The 14,812-nt window shown below is 46.6% G+C and overlaps 1 protein-coding gene across 6 annotated transcripts in view; it reads left to right on the top strand.

Annotated features, from left to right (window-relative positions):
* The window catches only part of ENOX2 (ecto-NOX disulfide-thiol exchanger 2), a 2,107,113-nt gene that overhangs the window by 352,887 nt on the left and 1,739,414 nt on the right, over positions 1-14,812 (top strand). For all 6 annotated transcript variants that reach the window (XM_069613111.1, XM_069613112.1, XM_069613109.1 and 3 more), the window contains one exon: positions 6,505-6,645. In XM_069613111.1, coding sequence (XP_069469212.1) covers positions 6,505-6,645 — 141 coding nt within the window. The remainder of the gene's footprint in view (positions 1-6,504; positions 6,646-14,812) is intronic.

Below are 14,812 nucleotides of genomic sequence, written 5' to 3'. Positions count from 1 at the left end.
GAACGTTTAGCGCTACAGACCAGCCACAGCTAAAAGCTCTGCAAAGGATGGACATTTGCTGTTGATACCATGTATTGAACTGTGGAATGCTCTGTGCAGCTGAGAAAATCTTGACAGGTATATTGATGCAGGGTGAGGGACACAATTTGCCAGCAAATGGTGAGAGGTTAGTGTGCCTGGAGTAGTTAGTTCCCTTGAACTGAAAAATGAAGATTGCACTGATATATGTTGTGACTTTTACTGCCACATTATTCAGACAGGTCCTCTTATCTAAGCGTTGTTAAAAAAAAAAAAAGGACCAGGAAACGGTAGGGATTCCGTCTTTTTAGCATGATTTCAGAAATGTAGGTTTTTCTAGAATTCTAACATGCTGAAATAAGAAGTAATTATAAGTGAGTATCCTTTTTGGAACTGGAGTGCACTGCCTCCTTTTGGAGGTTGTGTTGTGCCTAAATCCCTGTCCTGCTGGACTTCTACGTAGTTGGTTAAGACTTGGTTACCATGTGACTGTTCTGACAATCTATTTGTCAGTTAATGTGGTAGTGGCCACCACGTCTAGAGGTAACATTTCCAAATGTATGATTAATAACCTAATAATTACAGCCTCAAGTGTTGGGTTTGTGTAATGGCAGCCTGAGGTGAGAGCAGAGCAGGATTCAGTGAATGCCAGGGACTAAAGGAAATGCACCTTCCTTTGAATGGAGATTACTATAGAGCAGTGAGACAAAGCAGATACTGAGGTCTGTGCATGCAGAAAGGGGTTGCTCTGGGAGTGGAATATGTCCAAGATCGTTTAAAGCTGTGATCTGAAATCAAAGACAATATTCAACTCACATGGGCTCTTCCATGGATCAGTATCTGCTTACTCCAGAAGCCTATTTGTTTTGCTGCTATTTTTGGAAAGGCTGACACAGGATCCTTAATGTGGTTACTATCCACTGAAGCAGCAGCCTGGACCACATCAACATGCATCCTGGTTCTAGTCTGGAGCATCTAACCTCAAAGATGACCAAAAACAGGATGTTGTACCACCTTCTTGGCCATAAAGAAAGACAACACAAACATTTCATTGGATTAAGGTGTTGCTGGTTTCCTGTGAAGTTCTGCGATATGGATAGTTTGTCTCGATTTGCAAAGCTAGGCCGGTCTCCTGAAACCATTGGTGCTCTCTGCCCACCAGAAGACCTGCATACTTACTGTTAAGTGATGCAAATTTACAATGCCAAATATCCTGAAGAGAAAGTGTTTTTAAGGAAGAGTTGTGACAAATATTAACATCAGTTTTTACAAGAACGTAACTGTTTATTGTTTACCATTGCTTTCAAGTAAATATTAATGCAGAATATTTTGGTAAGGAAAGGTTGCCAGTGAGTTAACATTTCTCCTACAAGTCAACCAAATATTAAATACGCTTAGTTGCAATGATTGATACAACTTTCCGAACAAGTGCCATTAAATTGGAACACAAGTTGTATTCTTAATGAAGTTTACACACCAATATGATTTGTTTTGGTATGTACAAATGTTTTCTTTCGAATGGATTATGTCCTCCCACGTATTCCTCCTCTTAGGATATATATCTCCATATCCAGCTTCAGCTGCTTTGGAAATGTTTTCCAACAGGAGGAGCTGCGCGTTGATGCCTGTCGACTCGATGTCCTCACTGGTATATAGAGTGCACAACGACCGTTGACTTCAGTTCCGTTTTTCCGCGAGAGCTATCGCTTCGGAAGATCAGCGTGCTTCGGTTCCGTCGAGAAACCCATCAAATTTTGTGAAAAATAATGACCTGGTCGTCGGCTTCGACTCCAAGTTTGAGGTTTAAAAAATGCCACGACTGTGGGGTGTGGATTCTGCCTATCGATGACAGCGAAAGCCCTGAAAGAGCATAGAAGGAATTTAGCTGCAGGTAGGTCACATAAATCCCCTTAGACGACTCGGTCAAAAAAGCGATCCTCCGACGAGTTGAGAGGCGACTCTCCTTGTCGGAAGAAAGCTAAAAGATCTCGATCCAGGAGTGGGGTCTTATCACTCGTCATCGCCCTCACGGTGTTCGAAGAAAAGGCATCACAGATTACTGTCTTCGATGTTGAGTTCCTCCCCTGTACAGGTCGCTTGCCCGACCAAATCGGCCTCAGCGGCTGAATGGGAGAGATTCATACTAAAAATTCTTCAATATTCGAGAATGCGGCCCGACCCCCTCGAAGAAAAGCAAGAGTCATGCACATGTCGAGAAACCCGACAGAGAAGGCAAAAGACAACCTTTGCACCCTCAGGCCCGGGTGTCGAGGAGAAACTCCTCGGGGACGTTCAGAGGTTCCATCGAGGAAAATCTCCTTTGAAAGGAAACGTTTAATGTCACCGATCCCCAAAGATTCAACATTGTCAAAAATCGTTGACACCTCAGCTGTCGAAGTCCTCGACATCGACGCATTGAAGACTTCGCCGTTATCGACACATTTATTTGTTTGAACATTTTTTTATTGAACGTTTAAAAAAGACTGGCAGAGGCCAAGATGGTGGCACAAGACATCATGGAGTCCACCGTGGCCCACATTGACACCTCTGGCCGTGCCATGGACATGAGAAGAACAGCCTGGCTCTGTGCTACTAAATTTAACCCAGATGTCTAGGAACGCATATTAAACCTTCCGTTCGAAGGGGGTGACCTCTTCCACTCCACCACAGACTAGGAGCTGGACAAAAAGAAAAACGGGTCACAAACTGCCAAGTCTTTAGCTATCCTTACAAAGACCACACCCAAAATGTACACCCAGTCGCAGCAGGGCTCGGACAAGGGGCGTACATACAGCGGGTTCCGCGGCTTCCAAGAGCAGAGGTCCTGGCAGCCTGACCGTTCACTGACCCAACATCAGCGAAAACAACAAAAAGGGGGCTAGGGAGTGGGGGGGGAGTAAGGGCTTTTTCCAGTCCCCCTCCCCTGCAATAACCTCAGAGGAAAAGAAGGCATGACACGCCCCTCTGGGTCCACGTTTCTCCAGTGAGCGGCAAGCTTGCTCTCAGTGCACAGTTCTGGCGCCAGAATTTTGCAGACCCCTGGATACTCTCAGTAGTGTCCACTGGGTACCGCCTACCCATCCCAGCCTCTCCTCCCTCTTCCCCTCCACTCCCACAGGTTGGGACAGCAACTCTTTTGGCGGAGATCCGGTCGCTCGTCGAGAGCCAAACCGCAGAGGAAGTCCCAGCCTCCCAGCGAGGCTTGGGCTTCCACTCCAGGATTTTCACCATTCAGAAAAAGAACCATGCGGGCCTGAGAGTTGTGCTGGGTCTTTCCACCCTCAACCTCTCCCTACCTCAACAAAAATTCAAGATGGTTACGCCAGCTTTAATAGCGGAGACATTGTACCATGGACACTGGATGTGCTGCCTGGATCTGAAGGATGTGCTCCCTGGATCTGAAGGATGTGTACTTACACGTCCCGATTTGGCAGCCTCATCATTCTTTTCTACGATTCAGGATCATGGGCTACCATTTCCAATACAAGATGCTTCACTTTGGCCTCAACTCGGCCCCCAGGTTTTTTACCAGACTGATGAATACAGTGGCGGCCCTCCTCGGGGCTCAGGGCCACCACATCTATCCGTACCTCGACGACTGGCTCGTCGGGGCTTCATCTCTGGAAGCGGTGCTCTGCACATCTCACGCCCTCATGAACACACTTCACGATCTGGGCTTTTCGCTCAATCTCAAGAAGTCGCAGCTGCAGCCTACGCAGACTCTGACCTTCTTGGGCCTCATCTGGGACACAGGCTCCAAGAGTTTTTCCTTTGGAGGACAAGATCACGGCAATCGAGAGGGCCGCTGTGCACTTCCTCAGCAGATAAGGGACATCGGCCTGGTGGTACCAACACCTACTGGGTCTCATGGCAGCAGTCCTATTGGCCGTCCCCCACACGAGACGCAGAATGAGGAGGATATAGCTGCAATTCAAAGTAGTGTGGAACCAGGAACGGGGCTCTCAGTCGGAGATGATCATTGTTCCTCCTTCTCTTCACCCGGACCTCTCATAGTGGACCAGGGACTGCAAACTGCGGACGAGCAAGCCCTTCTGGCAACCTACCCCACAGGTCACCATCACTACGGACTCCTCTCTTGAGGGATGGGGGGGCCATCCTGGACAATCGCTGCGTCCATGGCACCTGGACCCGACAGGAGCAGGAGTAACACATCATTTTGCTGGAACTGAAGGCTATCTGGCTAGTGCTCTGAGCCTTTCAGACAGACCACTCCACCAGCATGTCCTATGTCAACAAGCAGGGAGGTACCAGGTCCCCCCACTGTGCAGACTGGGGATCAGCATGTGGGAATGGGCCCTGGAGAACAACATCTACCTCATGGCCGTCCACCTTCTGGGGCAATCCAACCTGGAGGCGGACAGTCTCAGCAGACTGGGAGCAGTCAATTACGAGTGGCAGCTAAACGACCTCGTACTGCAGGAGATCTTCAGCCGATGTGGACACCCACAGGTAGACCTCTTTGCCTTCTGGGACAGCAGGAAGGGCCAACAGTTCGCCTCCTGGCAGGGGCAGGGCCCCGGCTCCCTGGGCGATGCATTTCAGATTCAGTGGAACGACATGACAGCATACGCCTTCCCGCCCACACCGCTGATATACAGGGTGATGTGCAAGATCAAGGAGTCTCGCCAACTCAGCGTCATTCTGATGGCTCCATCATGGCCAGCCAGGCCATGGTTCTCAGAGCTGCTCAGCCTCTCAGAGAGACCTCCCATTCGCCTTCCGGCGGGCCCAGCAAATCTTCTGGCACAGCAGGGGGGCAGGGTCATTCACCCAGTGCCACAGAAACTAGCTCTCACATCGTGTTTCCGGAGCAAGTCACGCTAGGTCTCCTCAGCCTCTCCCAGGCTAATCTAGAGATCATACAGGACGCTAGGAGGAGCAAAGCTACCAAAGCCAGGTATAAGAGCAAGTGGATCAGGTTCTGCCACTGGGCAGACTCTAAGGATATCAACTCCCTTGCATGTACATTGGACGACGTGCTCTCCTCGGCGCACCTCGCCCACTCGGGCATGCAGGTAGACACTTGCAGCACTTACTTCGCAGCCATTGGGGCGTACAGAAACTCAGAGGAGGAGGTCTTCTCCTCTTGCAACCTGATTGTCAAGAAGCATCTAACGGGACTCGCCAGACTCTACCCGCCCATCAAGAGGCCACACCCAGTGTGGGACCTCAATATTGTGTTGGGCGCCTTGGCGCACAAACCATTTGAGCCAATGGCCTCCGCGGACATCAGACTGGTCACCATTAAGACGGCCTGGCTAGTCGGCCTCACCTCGGCCTGCAGGATAAGTGAAATCCAGGCGCTGGTCGCCTTGCAGCCCTATACTACGTTTCACAGGGATAAAGTAGTCCTGCAGACACACCAAGCATTCCTACCTAAGGTGCCTTCCGTATTCCATCTGAACGAAGAAATAGTGCTGTCTACGTTTTTTTCTGAGCCCAAAGATGAGGCACAGAGATCTGCATTGCCTGGATCTCAGGCTTGCCCTGAAATTCTACTTGGACAGGACCAAGGGCTTCCGCAAGTCGGACGCACTTTTTATCACCTTCGGCAGAGCAAGACTGGGATATCGGGCCTCCATAGCCCATTGGATGGTCTCGGCCATCAAATAAGCTTACGAGGGACAGCATAAGCCACTACCGGCCAACATGCATGCCCATAGGGTCAGAGCCAAGGCAACGGCCATCGCATTCCAGCATCATGTCCCCTGGCAAGTCTTAAGCAGGGCGGCCACATGGGCCACCCCTTCGGCTGTCTGCAAACACTACTGTTTGGATGCCGGCTCTAGATCAGACGTGGCTTTCGGACAGGCGGTTCTTAGAAACCGGTTTGCTTAAGAGGGTCTCCTCTCCACCCCGGGGCTACACTCAGTTGTAATCACCTATGCAGCATGGAGGAAAGGGGATGGCACGTAAGAGTAATTATAAGTTACTCACCGTAGTGACTAACATACTCTTAGTCCCATTTCCTCCATATGTCCCACCATCCCCCTCCCTAATAAAACTGGTGTCATTAGGCAATGGTAATCCATTGTCGACGCATCTATGGGGACTAAGGTGTGGCGCCAGAGGGCAGAATCAGGGCAGCGCATGCTCCTAGGGCCGCACCCCCGCTCGCACCTCTAAATTTAATGGGGAAGAATGTTTTTTTCAGGTGAAAAAAGTTCTGTCTCCCGCCCAGGCAGTATGAAGGAAAGGAGACTAAGGACTAAGAGTATGTTTTGGTCACTATGGTGAGTAACTTATAATTTAGCCTTGATTACCTGACTCCTAGTTATCCCTGTTTTGTTATGTCAGTAGTGTATCACTAAATCATTTTGTTTTCCACAAAGTGATGAGGTTTTTTTGACTGAGTGCATGGATTTCACTTTTTGAGGAAAGTGTTGCAAAATTATTTATTTTAGAGAGCAATTCGCTATTTTTTATGCTCATAGTTTTCCTTTTCTCCCCTTCACGTTTTTTAAGGACTGAACCAGCTGACCTTTGACCCTTCCACAAATAACGAGCCTCTTCATTTCGGCAATGCCAGTGCCCCATTGGTGTCTGAGGTGTCTGAGAATGGAGGCGAATCTAGTAATAAAAGAAAGCGAATGAATATTCCACCAGGTAAGAAATGTGGTATAACTTGTACCCAGCAGTGAGTTTATAATTGTGGTTAAATGTTGTACATTCATTCAGAACTGAAGAACTTGGATGGTTTCCCAATTTAAATTACATGCTTAGATATCGGGTCGAAAAGCTTGAAAACGCCATGCTGTTTGGTGATCTCTATATTTCTTGTATTTTCCTAGTGCATGGGTCTGCAACCTTTCACTCTACAGATTGTTTGGACTACAAATTCCACTGGTTCTAGCAGCATAACAAATGGTGAAGGATCACGGCAGTCATAGTCCAAAACATCTGGAAGAGCCTTAGATTTCACATGTAGTGTGTCGTTATTAAAAGTTACATTGCGTTGGGATGGGAGCTACATTAAAGCATTTAACCCTGGTATGGCCCATTGGGTTGCAATGACGTTCATAGTTTGTTGTTGCAATGGGGGTGTATTCTTATTTTCCACAGCATTGTTTAACATTATAATGAAGGCTCCTGGTTTTTTAGTATTTTTCAACATTTCCGTCTGTATGCATCCATATTTATTTTGTAGTCCTTTTTTATTTGTATTTAGCCACATTTTTATTCACCGTGTGAAAAATAAGATGTAGGTAGTGCTTTTCAGCATGTATTCAAATTAAAAATGTTGCACTTTAATGCTTGTTACAAGAAGCTCTGAGAGCAAGTTCGTGTACTTCAATCTAAGATCCATTTTCACCTTAAAAACAAACAGCTGTTCATGCTGCTCACATGTTAAACTACACGTAGGCCTATAAACAACTTCAAAGAGAAATGCATCTCTTGGTTAGACTCTGAACTCCATTTTAAATCTTGAGAGTTCTAGTTTGTTAAATGCATCCTAGATTTGTAAAACTGGCTCCATTACGCAGCTCAAAGGTTTTGACTTCTTAGCGAGGCATCATGTGCAGAACCATATATGTTTGTCAAACTTTTTCAGGGTGAAAAATTCATGCTTTACTGAATTGTTCTGAGCACCTACATATTTCCAGTCGCCTCTAAATGTTCCATTATTCCAATATCCCTTGAATATTATGCTCTTTGAACTTATTTGTTGCAACATTGCTTGGATGCAATTTAAATTGCTGGGCCCAAGTTCTTCCTTGGCTTGGGTGGTGAAATGAGCATAGCAATTGCTTTGGGAGCACCATCTCCTCATCAAATATCATACAGGATTTTGAATTATTTTGTTATCCCAGTTTTGATATCTTGTATTGGACTAACTGAAAATATTACGCAGAGATAGTACAAAGCATTACCTTTCAAATTCCCATAGACCTCTCCACAATGGTCTCTTTAGTAAAGCATCTTCATACTTAATGTCACATATTCAAGACTCAGTGTGGGCATTTGTTTTTTCGGGGATAAAATATGACACTTTGTAAACCTGACTTTGAAATCTACTTGGAAAAAGGTCTTTGTACATCTTTGATGTCTCTGTTGTGGTCTGTGTCCACCACATTTTGTAGCCAGCCTTCCATTCTGACTTATGTGCCGCCAGAGTTTAGCATCAGGTAACCCACACTTTTATTTAATGTCATTGATTACTTTACTGCCTTTGCCATACATTTTATTTGAAATATTTTAGAATGCATGGGGACAAGTTCTGCTAACAAAATTAACTGTAAGCACAGGAGAAACCACAATCAAAATGGGGAGACTGCTTAAAGGCGCACACTAAATTAGCTGAACATGAATTTCTTAACTGCCTTCTTGAAGTCTGGAAGGCCAGACAGGAGACACATATTCAGCTGAAGTACATTCCAAATTATAGCAACCTGTTATGGCATTATTTCTCATCTTAAATTTGGCATGTGCGAGCTCCATCGCTGGATTCTCTTTGGAGATTTAGGGTGGCGTTTAGGTGCAGGATATAGTATTCTGAATACCAAGCAGCAGTTCTTGAATAGTAAACTAAAATGGGGAGCCAATATATCTCCTGGTACAGCATATGTAGGGCCGGACATGGGAGCAAACCTCAAAGATCCCTTCTTACCAGACTTTAAATCGGCCAAATGGCCACATGTTGGACCAATTGCAAACATTGTATCTGAAAGGATGGCAGACAGATGTAGATAATATTCACGCTATCAAGCGGGACTTTATGAACAAGCCCACCACAATATGGCGTAGAGCCCGCATAATGAAAGGAATGGCACATCTGAGCTGGCAAATTTAGAAAGATGGCACCTTGATCACCGAACCAATTGATCCTTCAAGGCTGAGGATGTATTTCCAAAGCACACTTTGATTTTGAACTTTCCCAGAGAATTTGTAATCTTAGCAACGATGACAGGAGTTGTGTGGTCTTGTGCAACAAGTGGTTGGGTCCCAGCAAAGGTACCTTTGTTTAAGAAGAATTAGCTCATGGCCATAATCCCTCATTTAGCAACTAACCATCTCGAGGCCCTTTCGCTGCAATATTAACATTCTGAAATATCTCCATGTCATCCACATATCTGATTTTGAAGCCTATGAGTTAAGGGGTTTCAGGAGAAGGAGAATATGCATATTGCACACAAGGGTATACAGGAGCTCCTCATGGATCCCACAGTTAGTGAATTGAGGTTAAAAAGTAAAGGTTCCAGTTGAAAAGGTGCACCTTCCCTTCAAGAAGCAAGTGACGGCAATTTAGAATGGTTCACTGCACATGAGCCATCTCAGGCAATCAATCACTGAGGAGATAATGGTCCACAGTGTTAAAAGCTGCTGATCAATCTTATAGAATCAGGAGGGAAATGAAGCCAATAGCTGCACTAACATGATCTCCTTTTGAAGATTACAAGTATTCACTTTGCCTTGCCTGGGAGTGAAGCCCTGCCTGTAAGGGATGCAATAGAACAAATAACTCCATAGACTTCAATCTTGCCCTGTTTACTTGCCTTGCCTGCTGGCTCAAACTGTTTGCAGTAAGTGGCAATTTCCACTGTCATGTTGCTGGACAAGGGAGCATTTTGTCAATCCATTGTATCATATATTAGACAATCTTCTCCTGTCCATGCTTCTTTGTGGCTTATTCCAATCGGTTTCTTTTACAGGTTGTTGACACGGTTCCTGTCTCACATATTGAAAGTCAGAATGTTTATAGTTTCTGGTTTTTGTATCGATCTGCTCTCCTTTTTCCTAAACCCAGTCGTGATATGCCTGTACCACTGGCCCGAGGAGAAAGCATTTGTAAAAGATGTGCTGTCGCTTTAAAGATTTTAGAATGGGCTTTGTGTTGCGTCCCCTTTCATTTACAGCTTCTAGCCCCTGTAAATGGGGCTTTCATTCCTCTATTCTTACGCTTAGCTGACAGGTCATGGATCATTGTGTAGCTACATCTGGTGAGCTCCTGCTCCTTTTGCTATGGATTTGTATTATTTTTGAGGTCCAGACTTCAGCTCCTGTCCCAGACAGGGCCTTCATTGGATTCGACTGTTGCATCAGTGAAAGGTGGCAGATGGTCAATATTGATGTAAGGGTTTACTGCTCTTGGAGCACCACCAAAGACGACTGTGTCTCAAAATGTGTTCAAAGGTTGCTTGCTCCATTATTGGCCTTGGCCCATCAGGTTTGAGAGGAGTCGCCCATGCGCAATGCCAATTTAGCACCTCTCAAAGGCATAGCATCCACTTCTCTCAATGGCCTATGGGGCAATTCCCGAAGTGCAGGCGCAGAATACAAGTTTTGGCAAGTTGGGCTAGCTAGGTGAGTAGCTTCATTGTGCAGCTTGGAGATTTGACCAGTGTTACTGAATACATATTCTTTCAAATACCCTTTGTTACTACTCAGTCACAAAAGGAGCAACTGCTCTTTGCAACTATGGCCATTTTCTCATTAATTTTTCATAGCGCACTTAGCACCAGAGTCCAGTCTTTAAGTGCAGGACTGGGATTTGAAACTGTGTTGCTCTGTGTTATCTCGATTCCAAGGCAAACGCGTTGCCTCCTAGCTATCATCCCAGCCCCATTTCTTGGTGCCCAAGTTCATTGTATGCCTCAGTCAGACCCTAGACCAGAGTTCTTGTGGTACAAGACTACCTATTGAAACCTAATAAGGTGACAAAGGTCCTCCATCTATACAGCGTTTCAGGTGTCTTCTGCTGCTGAATACTCTTAAATCTTACATAATACTCTGGCCTATTTGGCACATTTGTGAGTGCAGTAGCTCACTTCCCAGAGTCCTGGTTCCAATCTATCAATGATGGTTGTTCCTAAAGATTTATGAGACCTTAAACTGCATTTATGTGCTTGTAATGCCTAGGTTAAAGGTGGTTTCAGAGAGGAGTGGTTGTGCCATGCCAGGAACCTGCTAGGATGGTTTCCAGCATGCTTCTTTGTCTCTCTTCCTCAGCATGATGCAGTGGTTTCTCTGGGGCACCTGCTTACCTGAAAGTAGATCTTGGCATTGGAAGTTGACGGTCACACTGTGGACATCCAGGTGCCTGTCCTGCTTGGCCACACCGAATGGGAGTGATTGATGAAATATGGAGTTGGCTGCCACCCTGTGAGTTTCTTCATGGTTTTCCTCTGCTGGCGTTCATCTATTTGGGACTGTGCCTGTCCTTTGGTGCGCTGCAGATGATTGCATATTTCCAGCATCTAATATTTGTGTCAGTTTGGGAAAATCTTGGACAAGTGAATCTCTGCAGGTCATTGCCATGTGTGGTATGCTTTCGTGCGTTTTTTGTTGTCTGTCTGATCCTTCCTCGTAGCCAAAGGCGTCTAACCTTTTCTGCTGGTGAGGGACAGACCAACCTGCAGGGTCTTCTTTTGGTTTCCTGGATTGTGCACATATTCACTAATGGATCTGTATTGCCCCTATCAGCTCAGTGGGAGTGAAAGGGCTCTTCGGTGTGCTTCCCCTGCAAGCAGTGTTCATGGGCTGTGTGGCTTGAAGTGCTCAGTCCTGTTCTCTCCCATGGTCCTGATCTCCTGTCCTGATAGTGCTGTTTTTAGGTGTAGAAATAGTTAATTAGCAGCCCATCAAGGCATGAACAGTCTCTGCCTTCTATCAACTGCAATGCTTTTAGTGGGTTGTAGCTTGTGGATTATATGTCCTTCTCTAATCAAGCCTAGCTCATGACAGCTTGATCATTTTATCTTCTTTTTGGTACTGTCTGTGGCCCTGCCTATCGTTGACTGGCTGGTTACACCACTCTCTACATTCACTTATGCTGAGGCAGACCTGTGGCTCTCCATCTACTCTTCACTGCACTTCCACCTGGCCCTTTTGTTGTCCATCCACCAGACTATGCTGTCTTACTGTGTGATAATCTGCCTCATCTGTGCAATGATATTTCAATCCAAACACAAAAATGGTGAATGTTCAACACAACCGACTATCTTAGTTTGCAAAGGCAGTACTGGGCTGCCCGTTTCTAGGTATCTCCCTCCCAACAATGGAAACTACAGTATCAAGTATTATTCCCTTCTGTGCCACGATGAAGATATTAATAAAGCACTCGACACAGAGGAAATTACCTTCAACCCCTATATTGGTATTACAGCTGGTTGGATGAGGTTGGTTGGATCTAAATTCAATTTTTGGCTAAAGGTTTTGGAAGGATGTCAAGATGCTGGTACAACAAAACAAGTGTGTGGGTCTAGTGTAAGAGGACTTTGCATCCTAGTCCAAGTTAATGTTTCAAATTCTACAAACCCAATTCCAGACATATAGCCCGCTGCTGGCGATCTGCAGGTCACTTAGACACGTGTTTATTCTGGCCCAACCTGCTTTCTTGACTGGTTTGCAGATTGCTTCTTGGCCTAAAGGTTGTCTCATGAGTTGTAGATTGCACACACCCCCCATAGCCCAAGCCCCCAGGCAAAAACCTGGGAATGGGTCTTGCGACAGAGGTTAAGGAGGGGTACTGTCGTCGACTCCGACAGCAAAACAACGCCAATGAGTTCAGCACAGCCTATGAGTTGGAGAAACCGATGGCCAACAGGACTGTTATGCTCAAGGCTGCAAGTGGCAATATTGTATGAAGAAAGAGAACTTGAATACAATTGAACTTTGTGTATACAAGATAGGTACCAGATGCAGAGTGGTCCGGCACCACGTGGCTGCTCATTCAAAGGTCTCCGTTTGGTGCCTCCCCCCTGAACAGGGAAGAATTATTGAACTGTGAAATCGAAGTGGTCCTGCAGTGGGTTATGTTACATCCTGTACACGTTCGAAAACTGAAATTGGTGTGAGCCTGGAAGAGCGGGATATGGGGTGAACAGTATAACTCACCCGAGAAGATATTGTTGTTGCAATTGTGAACCCGACTGAGGGATGCCTGCAAATTAAAGTTAGTCCAAACCTGGCTGAGGGACACTAACAGTGAAACACGGATCAGAGCCTGGCTGAGGGGCATCCAGGGTGATGAGTAAATTGCCCGACTTGAATTTTAAGAAAGGATCTTTCTTTGTTTATGGTACATCAGGTCCTCTGAGAAAAGGAGGCCAACGGCCTAAATATCCTGACGTATCATTCTGTAAACACTTCTTTCGAAGGGATTGTGTCCTCCGACGTATTCCTCATCTTAGATATCTCCTTCCAGCTCTGCTGGCCTCGGAAAATTTTTTCTCTAGAGGGCGCTGCGCGTCGACGTCCTCCGAGTCGATGTCCTTCGACAGCCGCCGTATCGACGTCGACGTCATACTGCCTATAAAGGCCGCGCGCAGCGTCTGTTGCTCAGTTCCGTTTTTCCGCGCTTACTCAGTGCCTCGGAATACCGTTGCTCAGTTCTTAGTCAGATTAATCCTATTTACCTCGAGTTATTCGATCCGTACTCGATGGCTTCCTCGTCGGAACCGACAACTCCTCGATCCGGCTTCAAGAAATGTCGAGATTGTGGGAAAAAGATGTCGTTGACCGATCCTCACAGAATTTGTCTGTGATGTTTGGCCTGAAGGAGCGTAGGGGGAAGCTGGAGAAAGGTAAGACTTTTAAAGCTTCTTCTTCGTCGACGAAGTCGAGACATTCGTCTCCTCGTCACCATTCGCGCTCCAGGTCTCGGAGTGGGTCTCATCACTCCTCGAGATCGAAGCATTCGAAGAGGAGACGTCGAAGATCCCCTTCTCCGTCTTCCTCTTCCTCTGTTTCGCCAAAAAGAATCCCTTGCCCCACGAAACATAGTTCCTGGGCTGAATGGGAGGAATTCCGAAAGAATATGATGAGCGTCTTCGAGAAAGCGGCCTCGACCCCCTCGAAGACTGCCGAGAGCGATGCTCTGGTCGAAAGACCCGAAGGTCAAAAACGCCGCGAGTCGCAGTACCCGGCAAAAGAAACCTCTCGAGCGCGTCTCGAACCCTCGAGCAGGACTATGACCTCCAAACCTTCCTCGAAGGTTCCGTCGAGGTAGATGTCTTCGACGCCGTTCTCGAGGGCACCTTCGACACACGGGTCTGTCGACTCGACGCAGGCTTCGACACCGGCGTCGACGGCAAGAAAAGTCACGGTTACCACACATCCAGTGACTATCCCCAGGCCCTCGACGTCGATGGCTTCGATATTGTCGAGTAGAATTCCAATTCTGTCGAGGTCTTCGAGGCCTCCGCCTCTGTTTTCGACGCCACGCTCGAAGCCTTCGACGTCGGCGTCGACGACATCGACGTTTTCGAGGCCAATAATGACAAGTTCGGCACCCTCTGCCTTGGAAATGGGATTTATTCCCTTTATGAGTTCAGAACAATTGAGAACTGTATCCTCAATTTTAGAAGAGGGTGATTTGTCTGAACAGGAAGACACATTTGAGTTACAGGGACCTGTAACCCCAGTTAGAGAGGAATTTTCCTCTGAAGAGCGCAGATTAAAGGATCTTCATGATTCTTTACATGAGGCAAGTGGGTTAGACACTTCCCCTGAGGTGGAGTTTGCTAAGCCAGACCCGGGGGAGCATGCTGAAACCCCCTACAGAGCCTTAATGGCCAGGATTACAGAGTTCATGGGGTGGTCTGCACCTTCACAATCTTTCCAACAAGATGACCTCACGGATATTCTTGACAAAGGCCCACAGGAGGATCCTGTGGTGCCTTTTCATAAAGCTCTTCAGAGAAAGATCATGACAAACTGGGAAACCCCCGATGTAGTACCAGCAGTAAATAAAAAACTGTCTACAAAGTACAGGGTATCTTCTACACACCCAGAGTTTTTGTCTAAGCACCCTTCCCCAGAAAGTCTGGTGGTA

The sequence above is a fragment of the Ambystoma mexicanum genome, chromosome 5p (genome assembly GCF_040938575.1).
Source record: "Ambystoma mexicanum isolate Mex_15411 chromosome 5p, UKY_AmexF1_1, whole genome shotgun sequence".
NCBI classification, from domain to species: Eukaryota; Metazoa; Chordata; class Amphibia; order Caudata; family Ambystomatidae; genus Ambystoma; species Ambystoma mexicanum.
This window is presented reverse-complemented; position numbering and strand designations above follow the sequence as displayed.